The 24,665-nt window shown below is 50.6% G+C and overlaps 1 protein-coding gene across 2 annotated transcripts in view; it reads right to left on the reverse strand.

Annotated features, from left to right (window-relative positions):
- Positions 1 to 6: 6 nt before the first annotated feature.
- Positions 7 to 24,665, reverse strand: part of LOC132388207 (erlin-2-like) — a 51,997-nt gene continuing 27,338 nt past the window's right edge. For both annotated transcript variants that reach the window (XM_059960641.1, XM_059960585.1), the window contains exons 5-12: positions 23,953 to 24,014; positions 14,876 to 15,001; positions 14,319 to 14,392; positions 10,264 to 10,322; positions 8,701 to 8,792; positions 3,375 to 3,464; positions 3,041 to 3,120; positions 7 to 2,594 (exon numbers count right to left, since the gene is read on the reverse strand). In XM_059960641.1, coding sequence (XP_059816624.1) covers positions 2,394 to 2,594; positions 3,041 to 3,120; positions 3,375 to 3,464; positions 8,701 to 8,792; positions 10,264 to 10,322; positions 14,319 to 14,392; positions 14,876 to 15,001; positions 23,953 to 24,014 — 784 coding nt within the window. In that variant the 3' untranslated portion in view covers positions 7 to 2,393. The remainder of the gene's footprint in view (positions 2,595 to 3,040; positions 3,121 to 3,374; positions 3,465 to 8,700; positions 8,793 to 10,263; positions 10,323 to 14,318; positions 14,393 to 14,875; positions 15,002 to 23,952; positions 24,015 to 24,665) is intronic.

Here is a 24,665-nt window from a genome sequence, read left to right on the forward strand (position 1 = left end):
GGCAGTAAGTGTGGGTGCACACGGCCTGGTCCTGCTGGGACGGTGTTAGAAACACAGGCTTGTGGCGTGCACAAGATACAAATCCACATACTGCTGATAGCTTGCCTGTGCCTCACATTCTCAGTTACAGGTAGGAGCTAGGAGTCAGTGCAGCAACGAGACCTGCCAGAGATCCTGCCCCATGTTTATCTGGTGCACACTGCAGCCTGGCGGTCGAGCAGGAGGAGCCTGTTCAAATCTCTCATTGACATTAAACCACTTTAGGTAATGAGAGAATCTGGAGTGCATGGCAAAGGAAAATTACATGGTCAGCAACCAAGTCCACACAACAGCAATTAGAGAGTCATGATACGGGACAGTACAGAGGATCCAAGTTACATACACCAGGTGCTGCCTCAGGTCTGAGCACTCCTGATGGAAGCAGACCTGCCGATGAGAAGGCAGCAGAAACATGAATGCAGAAGACGAGAGAGAGTATGTCAGCAAAGTGAGTTACAGTACAAAAATATGCCTTGGTACAATCAAGGTCTTGGGCCTGCAGGTCCACCGGGGAAGTTGGAAGCCCGAAGAGGCCTGTGTACATAAGTGGATGAGAGGGAGAGAGGAATAGGGCTTGTTTTGCTGTTGGTGTGTTCTGCTGAACATTGTGGGCATGCTATGTTGGCGTCAGAATGTATTGTTTTATTTATTCATTTATGAGATGTGGGCTTCGCCAGCTAAGCCTGCATTTACTGCCCATCCCTAGATGCCCTTGAGAGGGTCTTCTTGAACCGCAGCAGTCCCTGAGGTGTAGGTACACCCACAAGTGTGGTGACACTTGTGCCTCCAGCACATCTACAGGTCTCCCCCACCACCCTTCACACACTGGGCAGCAACCTTTAGCATCTCTCTGTTTTTTATGAGGCCAAGTTGCGAGCTCGACGGTCAACCCAGCACAGATGGAAAGCATACAAGCAGCCGCCTGAATTCAAACCTGGGATCACTCACCTCGAAGTCCGGTGCAGATGCTTCTACACCAGGGACCAGCCCACATCAACAGGTTGAGCTGATGCATTTCACTGCACACTTTGATGTACGTGATAAACAGATGAATCAGAGTCAGATTTGACCCCGAATGTCCGCAATTTCCCCTGGTTTGAGCTCACAGCTGGTGTAATGGTGCTTCTCGTACATAACCGAGAGCTGCCTGCATAACTTAGTGTGCTGGCTTTAAAACATTCTCACGACTACAGCAAGCCTGCATGTGCATCAACATGCCACACAATATGTGGGCTGTGGATTTCTGGAATCAAATTTTATTGGTATTTAATGTGTTGTTCACTTCATGGTTTCTCAGGATTCAGACTGAAGGGTTTTTCAGAGGAGGAACCTATAGTCAGGGAGTGAGGGATGCTGGCTACATGAATGGAGTCAACTAAAGGTCTCCCCAGTAAGTTGGACCTTTCCAGACTGGGACAAGACATCTCCTGCCAAGAAGCATCAAGAGGAGAGAATGAAATAGAGAAGCCCGAACCTGATGATGGGATTTTACATCAGTCGATGACTGTTCAGGAAACATTCAGTAATCCAACACTTACTGAAGCTTGCAATGGTCCAACTCCAATTAGTTCATCAAAGGCTCCGGAAGGCTGAATATCCACATTACCTAAACATTTGAGCAAGATGGCACCAGTGATTGTCAGCGACGTTCTGCAGGCTGCAGACAACAGTTCTGAATATCCTTTTAAATATACTGTACCTCTTCTGAATTATTCCCATTGCAATCTGCAGTATGCAACTTCCCTCTAAGCAATGTACTTCTAAATCAATTTTATAAACTACAGATTTCATGAAGGACTAAGCTGACCAGGTAGGTACAGTACTCTGCTCTCTATCTTTTGTACTAGTTGGGCAGTATTTTATTGTTTCTGTCACAGTTATTATTCTATTGATTTAATGAGTATGCCCTCGAGAAAATGAATTCCAGTGTTGTATATGGTGACATGTACGTACTTTGAAAATAAAATTTAATTTGAACCTTTGTGTCAAGTTTGAGCAGGGCTGCAGAACGGCTATCACTGAGTGAACAGGCATGCAAAGGCAAGTGCCAGTACCGAGTGTAATGCCAGCCAATTCTCACCCTCGTGCACCTGGCTGTTCACCGACTCCAAGGCGGGAGATAACTATGACACAGTGCAGATTTAGTCCGCAGCTATACTGTGCCGGCTGCAAGACTGTGCCCTCAGAACCTTAAGTTTTCACAGGCATCTGTAACGTACCCACCGGTACAGAGGTGACAACGTAATTACATTTAAGGAGACTCCACTTGGGGGGCAAAATGAGCTGAAGTGACTCAGTGCATTTTCTGCTGGTTTTACAGTGGCTGAACTACACCCACCAGTCCGTCCACATCATTACAGATTGTCCTCAAATTCCTTCATCTTTTCGAGCTCAGGAGAGGAGCTTGCTTCATCCGATGATTTACCCGCAGAGTTTGGTGCAAAGGCGCTCAGGTCCAAGAACATCTTGGGGATGTCCTTCCCAAAATATATCTTGCTGTTGGAGGCGATTGCACGATACCTCAGCAGCTGGAGATACTCAGGACTCAGCTTCAGCTGGGGAGACAAAACAAAGGGGACAACATCAACAAGGGAAGCTCTCGTATTAGCTCACAGAACATGTGTCACTAATAACTCCACCAACAGTTCAAAGTTTCCAAGTAAATTTATTATCAAAGTACAGGTTACCATTTATACCTTGAGATTCATTTTCAATGTTTGTTGGGCTGAGAAACACTCAAAACTAGGATGCATACCTTTCATCCACCCAAATGTTCAAGGCTGTTCCCCTCCTCAACAGTGACCCTCCCTCTCCCCTCAAAGCTTATCCCCTCCTCAATAAAGGGACCCCTACCTCTTCCCCTCCGCAGTACAGTGACCATCTTGCCTCCTTCCCCACCCCATCCTGTTCTCTCCCCTCCCCTACTCCTCTTGCGTCTGATCTTCCACCCCACCCCCTTCCCCACCCCACCTAGTTCTCTCCTCTCACGTCAGGCTCTCACCCGGTTTGCCTCAGCCACTCGTTTGGCAGTGTAAAAGTCGGCGTCCGCTCGAGCTTTTTCCCGTGCGACAAAGGCCCCATCTGTGGGAGGGAGGAGGGCGAGACAGAAGACATGGGGGTGAGCGTAGCAGTACAAGACCATATAGACACACAGAGATTTCTTCCTCTGTCTGCAGCTACTAAACTGCTCCAAAGGTTGATGACACAACAGAAGCAGTGAGGCGGGATTCCCATCACCCAACGAGTGCCCAACCTGCTGAAGAGTGTGCGGTGTGAGATACCTCGGGGCCTTCCTGCCTGACAGTAACGTAGCATGAGACAGACACTACACCCACCTTCAATCTCCGATATCCGTTTCTCCGTTTCCTTTTCCATGATCATTTGAGCAAACTTGATTTCAGCCACTTGTGCGATCTTCTCGGCCTCTGCAAGACAGTGCGAAGAGGTTGAGGTTACAGCAGTGGGGACATACCTCTGAGTGAAGCTAACAGCACAGAAACCAGCTTACCTGTCATTTTTCAGAACAAAAGCATGGTCAGATTGAGATTTATTTATCATGTGTACATGGAACCGTACAACATACACTGAAAGGCGTGTTGCATTTACAACCAACACAACCTCAGATTCAGCCAGACTATTTGGCCCAGCCTTAGCTAAAGCTGATCAAGTCCTCACAGGCCCTGTTGCTCACATTCAGATCCTTAAGACCATAAGATGTAGGAGCAAAATCAGGTCATTTAGCACATTGAGTCTGCTCCACCATTTCATCATGGCTGATCTGATTTTCCTCTCAGCCCCAATCTTCTGCCTTCTCTCTGTAAGCCTTTATTCCCTGACCAACCTTTGCCTTCAATATACAAAAAAGCCTCGGCTCCACATCTACCCGTGGCAAAGAATTCCACAGATTCACCACTCTCTGGCTACAGAAATTGCTCATCTCCATTCTAAAAGGACATCGCTCTATTCTGAAGTTGTGTCCTCTGGTCTTAGACTCCCCCACCACAGGAAGCATCCTCTCCACATCCACTCTTATCAAAGCCTTTCACCATTCGATAGATTTCAATGAGGTCACCCCTCTTTCTTCTGAATTCTGGTGAATACAAGTCCTGAGCCATCAAACACTCTTCACATGACAAGTTGTTTAATCCTTGAATAATTTTTGTGACCCTCCTCTGAATCCTCTCCAATGTCAGAACATCGTTCCTAAGGGGCCCAAACCTGCTCACAATACTCCAAGTGAGGCCTCACCAGTGCTAAACTACCTGCCCCTTCACCCATCTTCATATCATCTGCAGACTTTGTAATAAAGACATCAATTCCGTCATCCAACTCATTGACGCATAACGTAAAATGAATCGCTCCCAACACAGACCCCTGTGGACACCATGAGTCACCAACAGCCAATCAGAAAAGGCTCCCTTTATTCCCTCTCTTTGCCTCCTGCCAATCAGCCACTGCTTCATCCATGCTAGAATCTTGTTTCAAATGTTTAAAATGTGAAACTTTTTAAAAGGACTAATTTGAATGTTTGACAGCTTCAGTGGCACAGTAGGTTAGTGGTTAGCTAGCACTTTACAGCGCCAGCAACCCAGGTTCAATTCCCGCTGGCGTCTGTAAGGAATTTGTATGTTCTCTCCACGACCGCACGGGTTTCCTCACACAGTCCAAAGGCATACAGGCTAAGGTTAGTAACACTGGGCACGCCTTGTTGGTGTAGAAGCATGGCAGCACTTGCAGGTGACAGGTGAGACCAGGTGAAGGGGAGGGGTATGTGAAGTGAGAAACTGGGAGCTGTTAGCTGGAAGAGGTGAAGGGCTGAAAAAAGGAAGAATCTGATAGGAGAGGACAGTGGACCATGGGGGAAAAGGAAGGTGGAGGGGAAGGCAAAGAAGGAGTAGAGGGTTCCAGTTCTGTAATAGTGCCCTGTTTTTATAGTGATTCTTTTCCTCCTAACTTTCAGTTTCATGCTGCTAGAGTGTGCCGTGTGACCCTGATACTGATCTTTGGCAGGCTGCCCTCACTTGGAGCCTGATCACAGTAATGCAGCTTTTATGTTTTCCATGACCTCACGAGTAATTGCAGATAATATAAATAACGAGCAGTCATGCCGGGGAGGAGGAGCACTGTCCAAACACTCAGCACTGGGCCACGACTGCTCAGCTGTCCGGACACTGAGCACCGGGCCACGACGGCTCAGCTGTCCGGACACCGAGCACCGGGCCACGACTGCTCAGCTGTCCGGACACCGAGCACCGGGCCACGACTGCTCAGCTGTCCGGACACCGAGCACCGGGCCACGACTGCTCAGCTGTCCGGACACCGAGCACCGGGCCACGACTGCTCAGCTGTCCGGACACCGAGCACCGGGCCACGACTGCTCAGCTGTCCGGACACCGAGCACCGGGCCACGACTGCTCAGCTGTCCGGACACCGAGCACCGGGCCACGACTGCTCAGCTGTCCGGACACCGAGCACCGGGCCACGACTGCTCAGCTGTCCGGACACCGAGCACCGGGCCACGACTGCTCAGCTGTCCGGACACCGAGCACCGGGCCACGACTGCTCAGCTGTCCGGACACCGAGCACCGGGCCACGACTGCTCAGCTGTCCGGACACTGAGCACCGGGCCACGACTGCTCAGCTGTCCGGACACTGAGCACCGGGCCACGACTGCTCAGCTGTCCGGACACCGAGCACCGGGCCACGACTGCTCAGCTGTCCGGACACCGAGCACCGGGCCACGACTGCTCAGCTGTCCGGACACCGAGCACCGGGCCACGACTGCTCAGCTGTCCGGACACCGAGCACCGGGCCACGACTGCTCAGCTGTCCGGACACCGAGCACCGGGCCACGACTGCTCAGCTGTCCGGACACTGAGCACCGGGCCACGACTGCTCAGCTGTCCGGACACTGAGCACCGGGCCACGACTGCTCAGCTGTCCGGACACTGAGCACCGGGCCACGACTGCTCAGCTGTCCGGACACTGAGCACCGGGCCACGACTGCTCAGCTGTCCGGACACTGAGCACCGGGCCACGACTGCTCAGCTGTCCGGACACCGAGCACCGGGCCACGACTGCTCAGCTGTCCGGACACCGAGCACCTGGCCACGACTGCTCAGCTGTCCGGACACTGAGCACCGGGCCACGACTGCTCAGCTGTCCGGACACTGAGCACCGGGCCACGACTGCTCAGCTGTCCGGACACTGAGCACCGGGCCACGACTGCTCAGCTGTCCGGACACTGAGCACCGGGCCACGACTGCTCAGCTGTCCGGACACTGAGCACCGGGCCACGACTGCTCAGCTGTCCGGACACTGAGCACCGGGCCACGACTGCTCAGCTGTCCGGACACCGAGCACCGGGCCACGACTGCTCAGCTGTCCGGACACCGAGCACCGGGCCACGACTGCTCAGCTGTCCGGACACCGAGCACCGGGCCACGACTGCTCAGCTGTCCGGACACCGAGCACCGGGCCACGACTGCTCAGCTGTCCGGACACCGAGCACCGGGCCACGACTGCTCAGCTGTCCGGACACCGAGCACCGGGCCACGACTGCTCAGCTGTCCGGACACCGAGCACCGGGCCACGACTGCTCAGCTGTCCGGACACCGAGCACCGGGCCACGACTGCTCAGCTGTCCGGACACCGAGCACCGGGCCACGACTGCTCAGCTGTCCGGACACCGAGCACCGGGCCACGACTGCTCAGCTGTCCGGACACCGAGCACCGGGCCACGACTGCTCAGCTGTCCGGACACCGAGCACCGGGCCACGACTGCTCAGCTGTCCGGACACCGAGCACCGGGCCACGACTGCTCAGCTGTCCGGACACCGAGCACCGGGCCACGACTGCTCAGCTGTCCGGACACCGAGCACCGGGCCACGACTGCTCAGCTGTCCGGACACCGAGCACCGGGCCACGACTGCTCAGCTGTCCGGACACCGAGCACCGGGCCACGACTGCTCAGCTGTCCGGACACCGAGCACCGGGCCACGACTGCTCAGCTGTCCGGACACTGAGCACCGGGCCACGACTGCTCAGCTGTCCGGACACTGAGCACCGGGCCACGACTGCTCAGCTGTCCGGACACTGAGCACCGGGCACGACTGCTCAGCTGTCCGGACACTGAGCACCGGGCCACGACTGCTCAGCTGTCCGGACACCGAGCACCGGGCCACGACTGCTCAGCTGTCCGGACACTGAGCACCGGGCCACGACTGCTCAGCTGTCCGGACACTGAGCACCGGGCCACGACTGCTCAGCTGTCCGGACACCGAGCACCGGGCCACGACTGCTCAGCTGTCCGGACACCGAGCACCGGGCCACGACTGCTCAGCTGTCCGGACACCGAGCACCGGGCCACGACTGCTCAGCTGTCCGGACACCGAGCACCGGGCCACGACTGCTCAGCTGTCCGGACACTGAGCACCGGGCACGACTGCTCAGCTGTCCGGACACCGAGCACCGGGCCACGACTGCTCAGCTGTCCGGACACCGAGCACCGGGCCACGACTGCTCAGCTGTCCGGACACCGAGCACCTGCCACGACTGCTCAGCTGTCCGGACACCGAGCACCGGGCCACGACTGCTCAGCTGTCCGGACACCGAGCACCGGGCCACGACTGCTCAGCTGTCCGGACACTGAGCACCGGGCCACGACTGCTCAGCTGTCCGGACACTGAGCACCGGGCCACGACTGCTCAGCTGTCCGGACACTGAGCACCGGGCCACGACTGCTCAGCTGTCCGGACACTGAGCACCGGGCCACGACTGCTCAGCTGTCCGGACACTGAGCACCGGGCCACGACTGCTCAGCTGTCCGGACACTGAGCACCGGGCCACGACTGCTCAGCTGTCCGGACACTGAGCACCGGGCCACGACTGGTCAGCTGTCCGGACACTGAGCACCGGGCCACGACTGCTCAGCTGTCCGGACACTGAGCACCGGGCCACGACTGCTCAGCTGTCCGGACACTGAGCACCGGGCCACGACTGGTCAGCTCTCCGGACACTGAGCACCGGGCCACGACTGCTCAGCTGTCCGGACACTGAGCACCGGGCCACGACTGGTCAGCTCTCCGGACACTGAGCACCGGGCCACGACTGCTCAGCTGTCCGGACACTGAGCACCGGGCCACGACTGCTCAGCTGTCCGGACACTGAGCACCGGGCCACGACTGCTCAGCTGTCCGGACACTGAGCACCGGGCCACGACTGCTCAGCTGTCCGGACACTGAGCACCGGGCCACGACTGGTCAGCTGTCCGGACACTGAGCACCGGGCCACGACTGGTCAGCTGTCTGGACACTGAGCACCAAACTGGTCAGCTGTCCAGACACTTTGTTTTCAGCATCTGCAGTCTTTTTCATATCTGCCTGAAACTCTGGAACAGTCAGACAGACAGCTCCAAAACTAGAACTGATCATTGTGTAGGGTTTTTTCAAGTGAAAGATGATATCGAGTCTGAGTCGTACTGAGGGACTAATCTAGGTCCAGCTGCTTCACGTTCATACTTAGCGACGGGTTGGGATATTGGTAAAATTCTGGGAAGCTCTGCCATCGATGCTGCCCGACTTGCTGAATCCCTCCAGCATTTTGTGAGTGTTGCAGAGGGATTAGGAAAAGGGGAGATCCTGAACCCTGGTATGTACTGACCAATGAGAGCTTTCTTGCGCTCGGTCTCTGCTTCCTTCTCCACCACCTTCTGTTTCTGAGCTGCAATCAGGAGCTTGGTCTTTTCACTCTCCCTGGCCAAAGACAGAAAGGACGAGGCATGATCAATTGTTGCAGTCTGCACCACGAGCAAAGGAAAGGAAATGTTCATCTCATACTTAGATTAGAAATAATTGACATGTACGCAGCGTCGTGTCCTAAAGACAAGAGGATGGGCTTACAGGTGTTGTCAGAGGAATAAAAACGCTGTACATGATTAAAATGTGCATACGATCTGTTGGATTTATTACGATCCGTTTTATGTCAGTGTTACCTTTCACCTGGTGTATCCTTCAGTCCGGTCCCGAGAAGAGTCTCTATGTCTGTTCAGTAGGAAGGACGTGGAAGCTTTAGAGAGCGCACAGAGGAAATTTACCAGGATGCTGCCTGGATTAGAGAACATTTCCTACGAGGATAGGTTGAGCAAGCGAGCGCTTTTCTCTTTGGAGTGAAGGAGGATGACAGGTGACTTGATAAAGGTGTACAGGGTCATAAGAGCCATAGATCAAGTGGACAGGCAGAGACTTTTTCCCAGAGTGGAAATGGCTAACAGGAGGCAATTAAACTGATTGGAGGAAGTTATGGGGGAGTCAGAGGAAGTCTGTTTTGTGTTCTTTTTAAAAACACAGAGAGCAGTAGGTGTGTAACGCCCTGCCAAGGATGGGTGGTACTTCATTGGCTGAAAAGCTGTTTGGAAATGTGTTCATCTGAAAGATTATGATGTTCTTGCTGCAGACACTGACCGGCCTGCCAAGCATTTCCTGTTTTTATATCAATCATCAGGTAGCTGAACATTTAGGGGACAGAAGTGAGCAACGTCACTACAACAGTTAAGTACAGAGCACACTGCAACAGAGTTCTCCCTTATACACAAGAGATTCAGCCGATGCTGGAAATCTAGAGTAACACGCAAAATGCTGGAGGAACTCAGCAGGTCAGATGAATGGACAGGTACAGCATTTCTGTCACTTGCAGGAATTTGTGCTAGGAAGGAGATTAGTGGGGAGGGACAAATGAACAAGGGAGTCACAGAGGGATCGATCCCTGTAGCAAGTGGAGAATGGGGGGGTGGTAGGCAGACCGATGTTTGGTGGTAGGATCCCTTCGAAGATGGTGGAAGTTGTGAAGAATGATGTATTGGATGCAGAGGCTCATGGGGTAGTAGGTAAGGACAAGAGGAACGCTATCATTGTTGAGGTGGTGGGAAGATTGGGTGCGCAGGGAAGTCTGGGAAATGGAGGAGATGTGGGTGAGCGTGGCATCAGTGATGGAGGAAGGGAAACCCCGTTCTTCAAAGGAGAAGGCCACGTCTAATGTCTCGGAAAGGAAAGCCACATCCTGGGAACATGCAGCAGAGACAAAGGAACTAAGAAAAGGGAATAGCATTTTTATAGGAGACAGCGAGGTCGAGAAAGAGGAGAAAGGTGTCAGAAAAAGACCGAGTGAGTTCAAGGGCAGGGTGGAAGTTACAGTTACTAAATGGAGATCCATTGTCCCAGAACTTACATCAGTTCATAATTTCTCCGGATGGTTTCTGGGATGTTTGGCTTGGTGACTCGTACTGCCTGCAGAGAAACAAGACGGGATCAGGAAAACATCACCAGCTTCTGCTGCGGTCACTCGGGAGCGGGGAACACTGAGGTGCACACACCACTCATAAAGAGCAAGGAGGCCTGGTGCTGACACAAAGCCCCAGAACAACTGCAGGTCACCCCGATTCAACAGTAGATGGAAAACATCTCCATAACGTCTCCATGATACATGGAACTTAAAAAAAAGAGGGCTATGGGTAACCCTAGGTAATTTCTAAAGTAAGTACATGTTTGGCACAGAATTGTTTGGCTGAATGGCCTGTATTGTGCTGTAGGTTTTCTATGTTTCTATAACCTGAAGCCTTCACTGTGAATCCAGTGTAGCACAGAGCAGAGTTACACAGGATTACCACAGATTCAAGACTGGCCAACAGGTAGGGAAAAAGCGTAGAATAAAGGGCAGTGAGCTGGAGTTGACGTTGTTGGCTGCATGCCCCACTCCTTCCCCTTCTCCTACCCTCTCCTGGACCTCACTGACCCATCCACCCTCCCCCACCCTTCTACCCATCCCCCTCCTCCCCCTATCCCTTACTCTCTCCTTACCACTCTTCCCTCTAACTGCCCCAATCATGCACAGGGAAGGTTTAGAGAGCTACGGACCACATGCAGACAAGTGACTCTAGCTCAGGTAGATAGTTTGGTCAGAATGGATGAGGGCCTGTTTCCCTGCTAGGCACAATTCTTCGATTAACAAAGACAGTGAAAACGCACACCTTCTTTGATGATGTATCATTGGGTGTGTGTCCTGTTGTTGGGCAGAGGGACTGAAACGGAGAAATGTGAAACTTTCCATTTTAATAGTAAGAATAAAAGACAAGAGTGCAGGTGCTGAACACAATCAGTGACCTGATGAAGGGTCTCAACCTGAAACTTTGATTGTTCATTTCCCTCCATCGATGCTGCCCGACCTGCTGAGTTGTCCAGCACAACACACACAAAACGCTGGAAGGTCAGGCACCATCTACAGAGGGGAAAAAGACCATAAGACACAGGAGCAGAATTTGGCCATTTGGCCCATCGAGTCTGCTCCACATTTCATCATGGCCAATCCATTCCCCTCTCAGCCCCAATCTCCTGTCTTCTCCCCGTATCCCTCCATGGCCTGGCCAATTAAGAATTCATCAACGTCTGCCTTAAATATACTCAATAAGCTGGCCTCCACAGCTGGCAATGAACACCAGAGATTCACCTCTCTCTGGCTGAAGAAACTCCTCAGCTCTGTTCTAACTGATCGTCCCTCTGCAGGAACCATCCTCTCTGCATCCACGCCTTTCAATATTCGATAGGTTTCAATGAGGTTACCCCTCATTCATCTGGCTGAAACTCTTCATACCAGTTCCTCAAGCTCCATTTTTGTGCTGCCACGAATCCTGGAATCAGGAGGAACTCTGAGTCAGGAAGCAGAGGGGTGGTGGGGGAATGAACAGCTGATGCTTTGGGTCGATAGAGTGATGGGAGAACAAATGTTGAGTGGGTGAGTTGTCACAGATGAATGACAGAACATATGAACCCAAGAACATCAGGACACCGAATGGCAGCTTCACAGTTAGTGCGAGGGCTTAGGCGGCACAATGACACAGCGGGCAGCACAACGCTTTACAGTTCCAGCGACCCAGGTTCAATTCCCACCACTGTCTGCAACGTTCTCCCCGCAAACATTCCTTCCCATAGTCTAAAGATATACCAGTCGGTAGGTTAACTGGTCATTCCAAATTGTGCTGTGATTTGGCTAGGGTTAAATTGGTGATAGCTGGGCCAGAAGGATCCACTCTCTACTGCATCACAATAAATAAAGTTAGTCTTATTTTCGAGAAACACCTTTGCTGTGTAGTGTACAGCTGAGGTTCCTTACTGAAGGGACAATGCTTCCTGCTGACAGGGCGTGGTGGGTCGTCTCCAAGGTGGACAGAGAATTTCTACTGTTTGAGAATGAGAGATGAACTCACTGAAACATACAAACTTCAAAGAGAGACTGACAGAATATACATTTGGGCGCCACAGAAGTGTAGCGGTTAGCGCGATGCTATTACAGCTCAGGCCAGAGGTCGGAGTTCAAATCCATGTCCTCCGTTAGAAAGTTAGTACATTTTTCCCTTATGCGTGTGGGTTTCCTCCCGGTGCTCCGGTTCCCTCCCACAGTCCAAAGACATACGGTTAGTAAGTTAATTGATCATTGTAAATTGTCCTGTGATTGGGCTAGGATTAATTCGGTGGGTTGCTTGGTAATGTGGTCCACAGGGTCGGAAGTGTCTGTTCTGCGCTGTATCTCTAAACAAAAATAAAAATTAATAAAAAAATAAAAATACAAAATGCTGGCAGAACTCAGCAGGCCAGACAGCATCTATGGGAGGAGGTAGTGACGATGTTTCGGGCCGAAACCCTTCATCAGGAGTGAAGTAACATGGGATAGTTGAGGGGGGGGGGAATAAGAAGTGGGGAGGAGGGATAAAGTAGAGAGCTAGGAAGTGATAGGCTGGAGGGAAATGGGCTGGGGTAAGGTGGAGAATTATGGGAAATAAAAGAGAAAGAAAGGTAGGGCTGAGGGGAGATTATAGCGAGGGGGGAAAAAAGAAAGAGAACCAGACTAAAATAATAGATAGGGATGGGGGTAAGTGGGGGGGGGGGGGGCAGGGGTATCAACTGAGGTCTGTGAGTTGAATGTTCATGCCGGCAGGTAGGAGACTACCTAGGCGGGAGATAAGGTATTGCTCCATCGACCTGCGTGTGGCCTCATCTTGACGGTAGAGGAGGCCATGGACAGACATGTCGGAGTGGGAGTGGTCTGTGGAATTGAAGTGTGTGGCCACAGGGAGATCCCGCCACTGCTGGAGGACCGAGCGCCGGTGTTCGGCGAAACGGTCTCCCAGTCTGTGGCGGGTCTCCCCAATGTATAAATGGCCACATCGGGAGCACCGGATACAGTATATCACCCCAGTTGACTCACAGGTGAAGTGGTGCCTCACCTGAAAGGATTGTCTGGGGCCTGGGATGGTGGTGAGGGAGGAAGTGTGGGGGCAGGTGTAGCACTTCTTCCGTTTGCAGGGATGAGTGGCCGGAGGGAGGTTGGTGGGGAGGGATTAATTAATAAAAATACTATATTCCATCTATTTTTTTGCCCATTCTCATAATCTGTGCAAGTCCTTCTGCAGCCTCTCTACTTCCTCAAAACTACCTGCCCCTCCACCAATCTTCATTTTGTCTGCAAACTTAGCAACAAACTATCAATTCCATCATCCAAATTATTGATATACACCATGAAAGGAATCCGTCCCAACACAGCCCCCTGTGGAACATCACTAGTCACCGGCAGTCAACCAGCAAAGGCTCCCTTTATTCTCACTATTTGCCTCCTGCCAATCAGCCACCGCATTATCCTTGCTAGAATCTTTCCTGTAATACCATGTTAAGCAGCCTCAAAGGGTATGGGGAGAAGGTCAGGGTGTGGGGATGACTGGAAGAATTGCATCAGCCAAGATTGAATGGCGGAGTAGACTCAATGGGCCGAATGGCCTACTTCTGCTCCTATATTTTATGGTCTTAGTGTTGAAGGCCTTCTGAAAATTCAAGTACACAACATCAACCAATTCTCCATTGCCTATCCTGCTTGTTATTTTTTCAAAGAAGTGCAAGATATGTCAGACAAGATTTTCCCTTAAGGAAACCATGCTGACTACAGCCTATTTTATCATGTGCCCAAGACCTCATCCTTAATAATCGACTCCAACATTTTCCCAACCATTGAGGTCAGACTAACTGGCCTATAGTTTCCTTTCTTCTGCCTCTCTCCCTTCTTGAAGAGTGGAGTGAAGATCGGTTAGACAGATGGGCACGGCAGAGAAGTGGCTGCGATGTTATTGAACGATGGAGCGAGTTTGGGAAAACACACCCGTCCCTGCGTCTGGCACTCTGTGCCCTACAACTCCGCACAATGCTGTGCCAGTGGCAGTCAGCTGCAAGGTGCCAACTCACGTGAATGATGAGTCCAGGAGCCATACTGGTCAGGTCCTGCTGCAACGCCAGCTTCAGGTCTTCATCAATCCGATCTAACGGGACAAAGAGCGAAACGTCACTGAGAGAGAACGTGTTTCACTCACACCTTCTCACCACAGGACACCCCCATCACTCCACAATCCCTGACATCGATCCAACCTGACAGTCATCAGAGAGATTGTTTCCCAGTGATCACTCACACCTTCTCACCACAGGACACCCCCATCACTCCTCAAACCCTGACATCGATCCAACCTGACAGTCACCAGAGATTATGTTTTCCCACCACCCTGCAATCTTTCTTCTATCCATGGGACAAGGAATCGGACATCACCAGAGAGACTGTTTCCCAGTGATCACTCACACCTTCTCACCACAGTAAAGGTTAGTTTGATTTGTCACATGTACACTGAAGCATACAGTGACTACCAACACAGACTGAAAATGTGCTGGGTCAGGCCACTATGCGACCATGCCACTGCCATATCCCTCCTCCCTGACATTTCCATCCGCCAACTGAAGTCAATCCCACTCACCAAACAACTCGATGTAGACCTCTTGCAGCGTGTGAATGCTACAGAACTGATTCAGCTCGTGGTGGATCTTGTTGAAGATCAGAGTCTTGTCATAGTCTGCTGTGTAATTTCTCACTATGTCGTACACTGCACACAATTACAAACAAATGTCAGTCTCCAACCAAATCAGTCTAGTGCATCACATACCTCCACAGATATGGCGTTTGGTCTGGTGTAATTTCTCACATGCACATAACAATTCCAAACAAATGCTGGTCTCCAATCTAATCAGTCTAGAGATTCACACATCTCCACAGATGTGGTTTGGTCTGGTGAGGATCAGATGGGGGGGGTGAGGGTACGTGGTGTTTGGTCTGGTGAGGATCAGATGGGGGGGGGTGAGGGTACGTGGTGTTGGGTCTGGTGAGGATCAGATGGGGGTGGGGGTGCGTGGTGTTGGTCTGGTGAGGATCAGATGGGGGTGGGGGTGCGTGGTGTTTGGTCTGGTGAGGATCAGATGGGGGTGGGGGTGCGTGGTGTTTGGTCTGGTGAGGATCAGATGGGGGGGTGAGGGTACGTGGTGTTTGGTCTGGTGAGGATCAGATGGGGGGTGTGAGGGTACGTGGTGTTGGGTCTGGTGAGGATCAGATGGGGGGGTGGGGGTGCGTGGTGTTGGGTCTGGTGAGGATCAGATGGGGGGGTGAGGGTACGTGGTGTTGGGTCTGGTGAGGATCAGATGGGGGTGGGGGTGCGTGGTGTTTGGTCTGGTGAGGATCAGATGGGGGTGGGGGTGCGAGGTGTTTGGTCTGGTGAGGATCAGATGGGGGTGGGGGTGCGTGGTGTTGGTCTGGTGAGGATCAGATGGGGGTGGGGGTGCGTGGTGTTTGGTCTGGTGAGGATCAGATGGGGGTGGGGGTGCGTGGTGTTTGGTCTGGTGAGGATCAGATGGGGGGGGGTGAGGGTACGTGGTGTTTGGTCTGGTGAGGATCAGATGGGGGGGGTGAGGGTACGTGGTGTTGGGTCTGGTGAGGATCAGATGGGGGTGGGGGTGCGTGGTGTTTGGTCTGGTGAGGATCAGATGGGGGTGGGGGTGCGTGGTGTTTGGTCTGGTGAGGATCAGATGGGGGTGGGGGTGCGTGGTGTTTGGTCTGGTGAGGATCAGATGGGGGGGTGAGGGTACGTGGTGTTTGGTCTGGTGAGGATCAGATGCGGGGTGTGAGGGTACGTGGTGTTGGGTCTGGTGAGGATCAGATGGGGGGGGTGGGGATGCGTGGTGTTGGGTCTGGTGAGGATCAGATGGGGGGGTGAGGGTACGTGGTGTTGGGTCTGGTGAGGATCAGATGGGGGTGGGGGTGCGTGGTGTTTGGTCTGGTGAGGATCAGATGGGGGTGGGGGTGCGTGGTGTTTGGTCTGGTGAGGATCAGATGGGGGTGGGGGTGCGTGGTGTTGGTCTGGTGAGGATCAGATGGGGGGGGTGAGGGTACGTGGTGTTTGGTCTGGTGAGGATCAGATGGGGGGGTGAGGGTACGTGGTGTTGGGTCTGGTGAGGATCAGATGGGGGTGGGGGTGCGTGGTGTTTGGTCTGGTGAAGATCAGATGGGGGTGGGGGTGCGTGGTGTTTGGTCTGGTGAGGATCAGATGGGGGTGGGGGTGCGTGGTGTTGGGTCTGGTGAGGATCAGATGGGGGGTGTGAGGGTACGTGGTGTTGGGTCTGGTGAGGATCAGATGGGGGGGTGAGGGTACGTGGTGTTGGGTCTGGTGAGGATCAGATGGGGGTGAGGGTACGTGGTGTTGGGTCTGGTGAGGATCAGATGGGGGTGGGGGTGCGTGGTGTTGGTCTGGTGAGGATCAGATGGGGGTGGGGGTGCGTGGTGTTTGGTCTGGTGAGGATCAGATGGGGGTGGGGGTGCGTGGTGTTTGGTCTGGTGAGGATCAGATGGGGGTGGGGGTGCGTGGTGTTTGGTCTGGTGAGGATCAGATGGGGGTGGGGGTGCATGGTGTTTGGTCTGGTGAGGATCAGATGGGGGTGGGGGTGCGTGGTGTTGGGTCTGGTGAGGATCAGATGGGGGTGGGGGTGCGTGGTGTTTGGTCTGGTGAGGATCAGATGGGGGTGGGGGTGCGTGGTGTTTGGTCTGGTGAGGATCAGATGGGGGGGGTGAGGGTACGTGGTGTTGGGTCTGGTGAGGATCAGATGGGGGGGTGAGGGTACGTGGTGTTGGGTCTGGTGAGGATCAGATGGGGGTGGGGTGCGTGGTGTTTGGTCTGGTGAGGATCAGATGGGGGGGGTGAGGGTACGTGGTGTTGGGTCTGGTGAGGATCAGATTGGGGGGGGTGAGGGTACGTGGTGTTTGGTCTGGTGAGGACTTGACTCCACAAGTGTGACTTTGGTCTGGCAAGGTTCAGATGTCACCAGAGATGTGGGGTCTGGTCTGGTGAGGATCAGATAGCTCCAGATACCTCCACAAACGTGGTGGTGGGGGGAGGGGGGGGTGGTTGGTCTGGTGAACGCTTGACTCCACAGATGTGCGCTTGATCTGGTGAGGTTCAGACATCTCCAGACACGTTTGGTTTGGTCTGGCAAGGATCAAACATGTCCGAAATGTGGGGTTTGGTCTGCTGAGGATCAGACATCTCCAGAGATCTGGGTTTTAGTCTAGTGAGGAACATTTGTCTCCAAAGATATGTGGCACGAAGCCTGGGTGACCAGAAGCTCTCTCCGTGAGCACACAGGCCCTGACTGAGGGACTGAAAAGAGCGACATGAAGAAATGTAGAGGAGAACAGATCAAACTGGGTGATGTTGAATGGCGAGGCCAAAATGGAACAATACATGCCCTTCGGCCTGTGACATTATGTTGACCTTTTAACCTAGTCAAGATCAAACTAACCATTCCATCCAACATAGCTCTCCATTTTTCTATCATTCATGTGCCTGTCTAAGAGTCTCTTAAATGCCCCAAATGCACCTTCCCCTACCACCACTGGCCGTGGCAGCGTGTTCCACGTCACCACCACTCTGAGTAAAAAAAACCCACCTCGGACATTCCCACCTCCCCCATACTTCCACACCTCCAATCACCCTAAAAGTGTGCCCCCTGGTATTAGTCATTTCCACCCTGGGAAAAAGTCTCTGGCAATCCACTTGATCTATACCTCTTGTTATCTTGTCATCTATCAAGTGACCTCTCATCCTCCTTCACTCTAAAGAGAAAAGCCCTAGCTCACTCAGCCTATCCTCATAACTCATGCTCTCTAATCCAGGCAGCATCCTGGTAAACTCCTCTGCATCCTCTCTAAAGCTTCAGATTCCCTCCTGAAATCAGGTGACCAGAATTGAACAGAGGTAGAGGCTGTTAGCACCCGACTGAGGGATGCAGCGGGTGAAAACGTAATGCGTCAACATAAAACGGCCTTAATCAATCCAACAGAAAATGCTGTGATTCTCGAGAAACTATGTCTAGATTACAGCAGATCTGGGGTGCTGTCTGTGTGGAGTTTCCACATTCTTCCTGTGACTGTGTGGGTTTCCCCAGGGGTTTATTTCCTCCTTCAAGAGAGCTTGTTTCTGTGCTACAGAGGGGTGTATGGGATAGCACCTCTGGGGCAGCCCATTCACCTTGGGCCCAACTGGACATGCAGCTCTCACCTGTGGCTCCTAGTTGCTGTTTGCCTGCAACAGTGGCCACACCCCGGTACACAGTTTCGACAGACGGGCTAAACCCGGTGAGGGTGGCCGGTGGGAAAGGGACACGCCTGACCTAGCATGCGAAGTCAGCTCCAGTGGGCTGGGCGGATGAAAACAGCAATGTGATACGGCGGCCAGGAAGACAACTCTGCAATACTTTGTGGAGAGCAAAGGCACAGAAGATGTCACGGCGATCCTCTGCGACCAAGGAGGGCCCCGGTTTGTGACAACTACTTGTACGTCCGAGGTTGAGAGTGCAACTGTCCCAGTACTATAGCTCTTCCACTTTAAAAACTTTCCCATCGGATACGATGGGCAACCAGCCATGGGGGCTATGAGCAGTGGGAGTGTAAAAGGGGGAAGCTGAGCCTGAAAAGAAAAACATTAAATAAGAAGCTGGATAAAAAAAAAGAGGGAAGAGAAATAGAAAATAAACCATATTGTATCCTATCCAGACGAACCTTGGCCTGGTATAGTAACTGGTCTACACAGGGTAACAGAAACTACAGACAGTTCTGCAAACTTATCCGAACGCACCACGGCCTCGTACGGTAACTGCTCTACACAAGGCCACCAGAAACTGCAGCTCAGCACGTCCTCCCCAGCTCTACTCCAGCCTATACCTCTGGCTGCCTCAGTAAAGCAGCCAGCATAATCAAAAGCCCCCACCCACTCCGGATAGTCTCTCTCCTCCCCACCCCCATCGGGCAGAAAATATAAAAGTCTAAAAGAATGTACCACCAAGCTCAAGAACAGCCTCTAACCCACTGCAATCAGACTCTTGAGTCACGTCCTAGTTCAGTAAGATAGACTCCCAACCTCTCAATCTATCTCATTACAGCAGTACAACCACTTCCATCATTCCGTACTAGAAAGGACTTTGCTCACTTGTTGCTGCCCTGGTTGTGTTCTCTTTTGTAAAAGCCGAGTGTACCTAACGTTTAAGACCATATAATATAGGAGCAGAATTAGGCCATTCAGCCCATCAAGTCTGCTCCACCATTTCATCATGGCTGATCCATTTCCCTCTCAGCCCCAATCTCCAGCCTTCTCCCCGTAACTCTTCATGTCCTGACTAATCAACAATCTATCAATATCTGCCTTGAACATACCCAATGATCTGGCCTCCACAACTGCCTGTGGCAATGAATTCGAGACTCACCACCTTCTGACAAAAAATTTGAACTCATGTGAATGTTGCGTATCTGATGCTCTGTGCCTGTGATGTTGCTGCAAGTGAGCCTTTCATGGACTTGTGCAGATGGGTTTCCTCCCACTGTGCAAAGACGTAGGTGTGCAGTTTGTCCTGAGATTACACTAAGGTTGAACCGGTGTGTTGCTGTGTGGGGTGGCTTGTTGGGCTGCACTGTGCTTCTGTGGCCTCTCAGACAGCTCGCTGCAGCCACCCAGTGGCTGAAGCCTGCAACTATGGTCATCCCCTCAAGCACAGAAACAGGTCTTCAACCCCACTGTGTCTATGCTGATCTTTCTACACATCTACATGAATACCATTTCCACATTTAGAAAGGACTAGCTTTGTACAGTGAAACAAATCAGCAAGGATGTGCTGGGGGGAGCCTGCAAGTGTTACCATGCTTCTAGCACCAGCATAACATGCACACAGCTCACTAACCCGAGCCCATATATCTTTGGAATGTGGGAGAAAACACATGCGGTCATGGGGAGAACGTACAAACGTCCTATTTACAACGGCAGGAACTGATTCTCCAACTGTTGCTATTGTAATAGTGTTAATAGTGCTACACTCCCATGATGCCCTCAGCAGGCAAGGCAACAAGATGCATTAGGACTGTATCTTTTATGCCTTGTTTATTTAAGTGTGTAAACTTAAGAGTTTAGATACTGACAAACAGACAAAGCATAGAACATAGGACATAACAACACAGTACAGACTCTTCAGCCAACGACGTTGTGCTGGCCTTTTAACCACTCTAAGATCAATCTAACCCAGGGGTTCCCAACCTTTTTTCTGCCGTGGACCAATACTATTAAGCAATGGGTCGGTGGACCCAATTTAACCCTTCCCTCTTATTTAATTACCACAAATAAAGCTAATCATTTTTAATCTCTTAAATTCAGTTGCTTCATCATTGAACCCTGTGCCAAGCTCTGGAAAAAAACTCCTCCTTCATTCTTCTTAGATCAGGGGTTCCCAAGCTGGGGTTCACTGACCCCATGGTTCATGGTAGGGATCCACGGCATAAAAAGGTTGGAAATCCCTGTTTAGGTGCTTCCATCTTTGGACCAAATTTGGCCATCTCTGCCATTTGGATGTTTTTCTACGAGGTTTCAGTAAGTGAACGCACAAAGAGTACTGTCCACCGTTCTGGCCACTGCACTAAGGGAAGCATGTGGTTGCACTGGAGGGAGAGCAGAGATTTACCAGGACGGTGCCTGGACTAGAGAACTTTAGACACGAGCAGCGATTAGTGAGCCTGGCTTTGTTCTCCTAAGGGAAGAGGCTACAAAGCATTCATGCCAGGACTACCAGATTCAAAATCAGCTACTTTCCCCAAGCAGTAAGGCTGATAAACACCTCCACCCACTGGCCCATTCCTCCATACCTATCCTGGATCAATTACAAAGAAGGGATGACAGCGGCTATATTTCATTAGAAGTTTGAGGAGATTTGGTATGTCGTCAGACACTCTCACATTTCTACAGATGTACGATGGACGACAATCTGATTGACTGCATCACCATCTGGAATTGAGGAGCCACTGTACAGGATCAGAGAAAACTGCAAAGCTTTGTAAACTCAGCCAGCTCCATCATGGGCACTAGCCTCCCCAGCATCAAGGGCGTCTTTAAAAAGAGATGCCTCAAAAAGGCAGCATCCGTCATTAAGGACATGTTCTCTTCTCATTGTCCTCATCAAGGAAGAGGCACAGGAGCCTGAAGATTCACACTCTACATTTTCAAAATAGCTTTTTCCTCTCTGCTATCAGATTTCTGAATGAATAATGAACCTATAAACACTACCCCTTGTTTATTTTTAATATATATATTTCTTATTGTAATCCAAAGTATTTTTGTTTAATTTTACTTATTGAGTTTCAGCGTGGAATAGGCCCTTCCCAACACACCCCAAAGTAACCCTCGATTTAATCCCACACAGTCACAGGGAGAATGTACAAACTCCTTACATACAGCGTTGAGAATTGAACCCAGGTCGCTGGCGTCGTAGAGTGTTGTGCTAACTACGCTACAGCACCGGCCCTTATGTGTCGCAAAACAACATATTTCACAATATACTGTATGCCGGTGATAGTAAACTGACTCTGACCAATATGACCATCATTTCCTGTCAGTCACCTTACATCTGGTGTCACTTTATGTACATACAATCAGTCTATGTACACAAGCTAATCTGCATTTACAGTGCCTATAAAAAGTATTCATTACCCCCAAGAAGTTTTCATGTTTTTTTGTTTTATGATATTGAATCACAGCGGATTTAAATTGGCTTTTTTGACACTGTTTAACAGAAAAAGACTCTTTCATGTCAAAGTGAAAACAGATCACTACAAAGTGATCTAAATTAATTACAAATATAAAACACAAAATAACTGATTGCTTAAGCATTCACCCCCTTCAAGTTGGTATTTAGTAGATGCACCTTTGGCAGCAATTACAGCCTTGAGTCTGTGTGAATAGGTCTCTATCAGCTTTGCACATTTGGAAACTGCAATTTTCCCCCATTCTTCTTTACAAAAATGTTCAAGCTCTGTCAGATTGCATGGGGGTTGTGAGTGAACAGCCCTTTTCAAATCCAGCCTCAAATTCTCAATTGGATAGAGGTCTGAACTCTGACTTGGCCACTCTAGGACATTAACTTTCTTGTTCTTAAGTTTTGGCTTTATACTTGTGGTCAATGTCTTGCTGGAAAACAAATCTTCTCCACGTCACAATTCCCTTGCAGACTGCATCAGATTTTCCTCCAGGATTTCCCTGTATTTGGCTGCATTCATTTTACCCTCTACTTTCACAAGCCTTCCAGGGCCTGCTGCAGTGAAGCATCCCCACAGCGTGATGCAGCCACCACCATGCTTCGTGGTAGGGATGGTGTGTTTTTGAAGATGTGCAGTGTTTGGCTGACACCAAACATAGCATTTAGTCTGACGGTCAATAGCCTCAATTTTGGTTTCAGCAGCCCTGAGAACCTTCTTCCAGCTGACTTCAGAGTCTCCCACATGCCTTCTGGCAAACTCAAGCCAAGACTTCATGGGAGTTTTTTTTAAAACAGTGCCTTTTTCTTTGCCACTCTCCCATAAAGCTGTGATTGGTGAAGCACCCGGGCAACAGTTGTTGTATGCGCAGTCCCTCCCACCTCAGCCACTGAGGCTTGTAACCCCTCCAGAGTTGTCACAGGTCTCTTGGTGGCCTCCCTCACTAGTCCCCTTCTTGCAGAGTCACAGTTTTTCAGGACGGCCTGCTCTAGGCAGATTTACAGCTGTGCCATATTATTTTCATTTCTTGATGATTGATGACTATACTCCAAGGGATATTCAGTGACTTGGAAATTTTCTTGTATGCATCTCCTGACTTCTGCCTTTCGATAACCTTTTCACAGAGTTACTAGGTGTGTTCTTTTGTCTTCACGGAATAGTTTTTTCCAGGATACTGACTCACCAGCCGCTAGACCTTCCAGACGAAGGTGTAATTTTATTACAATCAATTGAAACAGCTTGACTGTACACTAGTGATCTCCATTTAACTAATTATGTGACTTCTAAAACCAATTGACTTTACCAGTGATGATTTGGGGTGTTTTCAATTTGCAATTAATTTACTCCACTTTGTAGAGATCTGTTTTCACTTTGACATGAAAGTCTTTTTCTGTTGATCACTGTCAAAAAAAAGCCAAATTAAATTCAGTGATTCAATGTTGTAAAACGGTTAAAAAAAAATAGAACATGACAAATTACAGGGGTGGGGGGGGGGGGGGTGAATACTTTTTATAGGCATTGTGTATTTACTGTTATTTTACTGTGTTTTTTCTGTGCTGCATCGGATCCAGGGTAACAATTATTTCATTCTCCTTTCCACTTCTGCACTGGAAATGACAGTAAACAATATTGAATGTCGGAACAAAGGAGACTGTGGAGTGGCTTGATAGATACAAGAGACCCAGTAAGGGAGATGATCACTGTTCACCCCCCGGTAGGCATATCCAAAGCAAGAGGGCAAAAGGGCAGAGATACTTCAATTGTATCTTTCTGGAATCCAAGGTGAATATTTTAAAATGCAGCTGTCAATCTGGAACAGGAGTGAGGAGAGGGCGGGTCAAGACTTGGTACACATTACGGAACAAGCAGGGCAGGGGTTAGGGGGGGTGGGAATGAAAGGAGACAAGTGATGTGCTATGCATACAAGTATTATAAACTCATTACCTGCACTTGGTATGAGGAAATTCACCACTTCAATTCGATCAAAATAGATCATTACACCACCACTGAGAGAGAGAGAGAGAGGGAGATAAAAAGCAAAGTTAACACAGAAATGTGGGTGAGTGACAGAAAGTGTCAGGTATCTGTGGTTGCCTCAAGCAGTACATCATGTGGAGTTACTCGCTGACCACTTCATTACTTTGTCTACATTATTAACAACTTTTCTTCCTTTCTGTATTTATATCACTTTGACAAGACAATTCCTTCTAATTGGGTACAGTTCTGGTCACCAAATTATAGGAAAGATGTCAACAAAATAGAGAGAGTACAGAGGAGATTTACTAGAATGTTACCTGGGTTTCAGCACCTAAATCACAGAGAAAGGGTGAACAAGTTAGGTCTTTATTTTTTGGAGCATAGAAGGTTGAGGGGGGACTTGATAGAGGTATTTAAAATTATGAGGGGCATAGACAGAGTTGACGTGGATAAGTTTTTCCATTGAGAGCAGGGCAGATTCAAACAAGAGGACATGAGTTGAGAGTTAAGGGTCAAAAGTTTAGGGGTAACACGAGGCGGAACTTCTTTACTCAGAGAGTGGTAGCTGTGTGGAATGAGCTCCCAGTAGAAGTGGTAGAGGCAGGTACAATTTTGTCATTAAAAAAAAACTGGATAAGTATATGGAAAGGAAAGGAATGGAGGGTTATGGGCTGAGTGCG

Source organism: Hypanus sabinus, chromosome 1, assembly GCF_030144855.1.
Source record: "Hypanus sabinus isolate sHypSab1 chromosome 1, sHypSab1.hap1, whole genome shotgun sequence".
Lineage (NCBI taxonomy): Eukaryota > Metazoa > Chordata > Chondrichthyes > Myliobatiformes > Dasyatidae > Hypanus > Hypanus sabinus.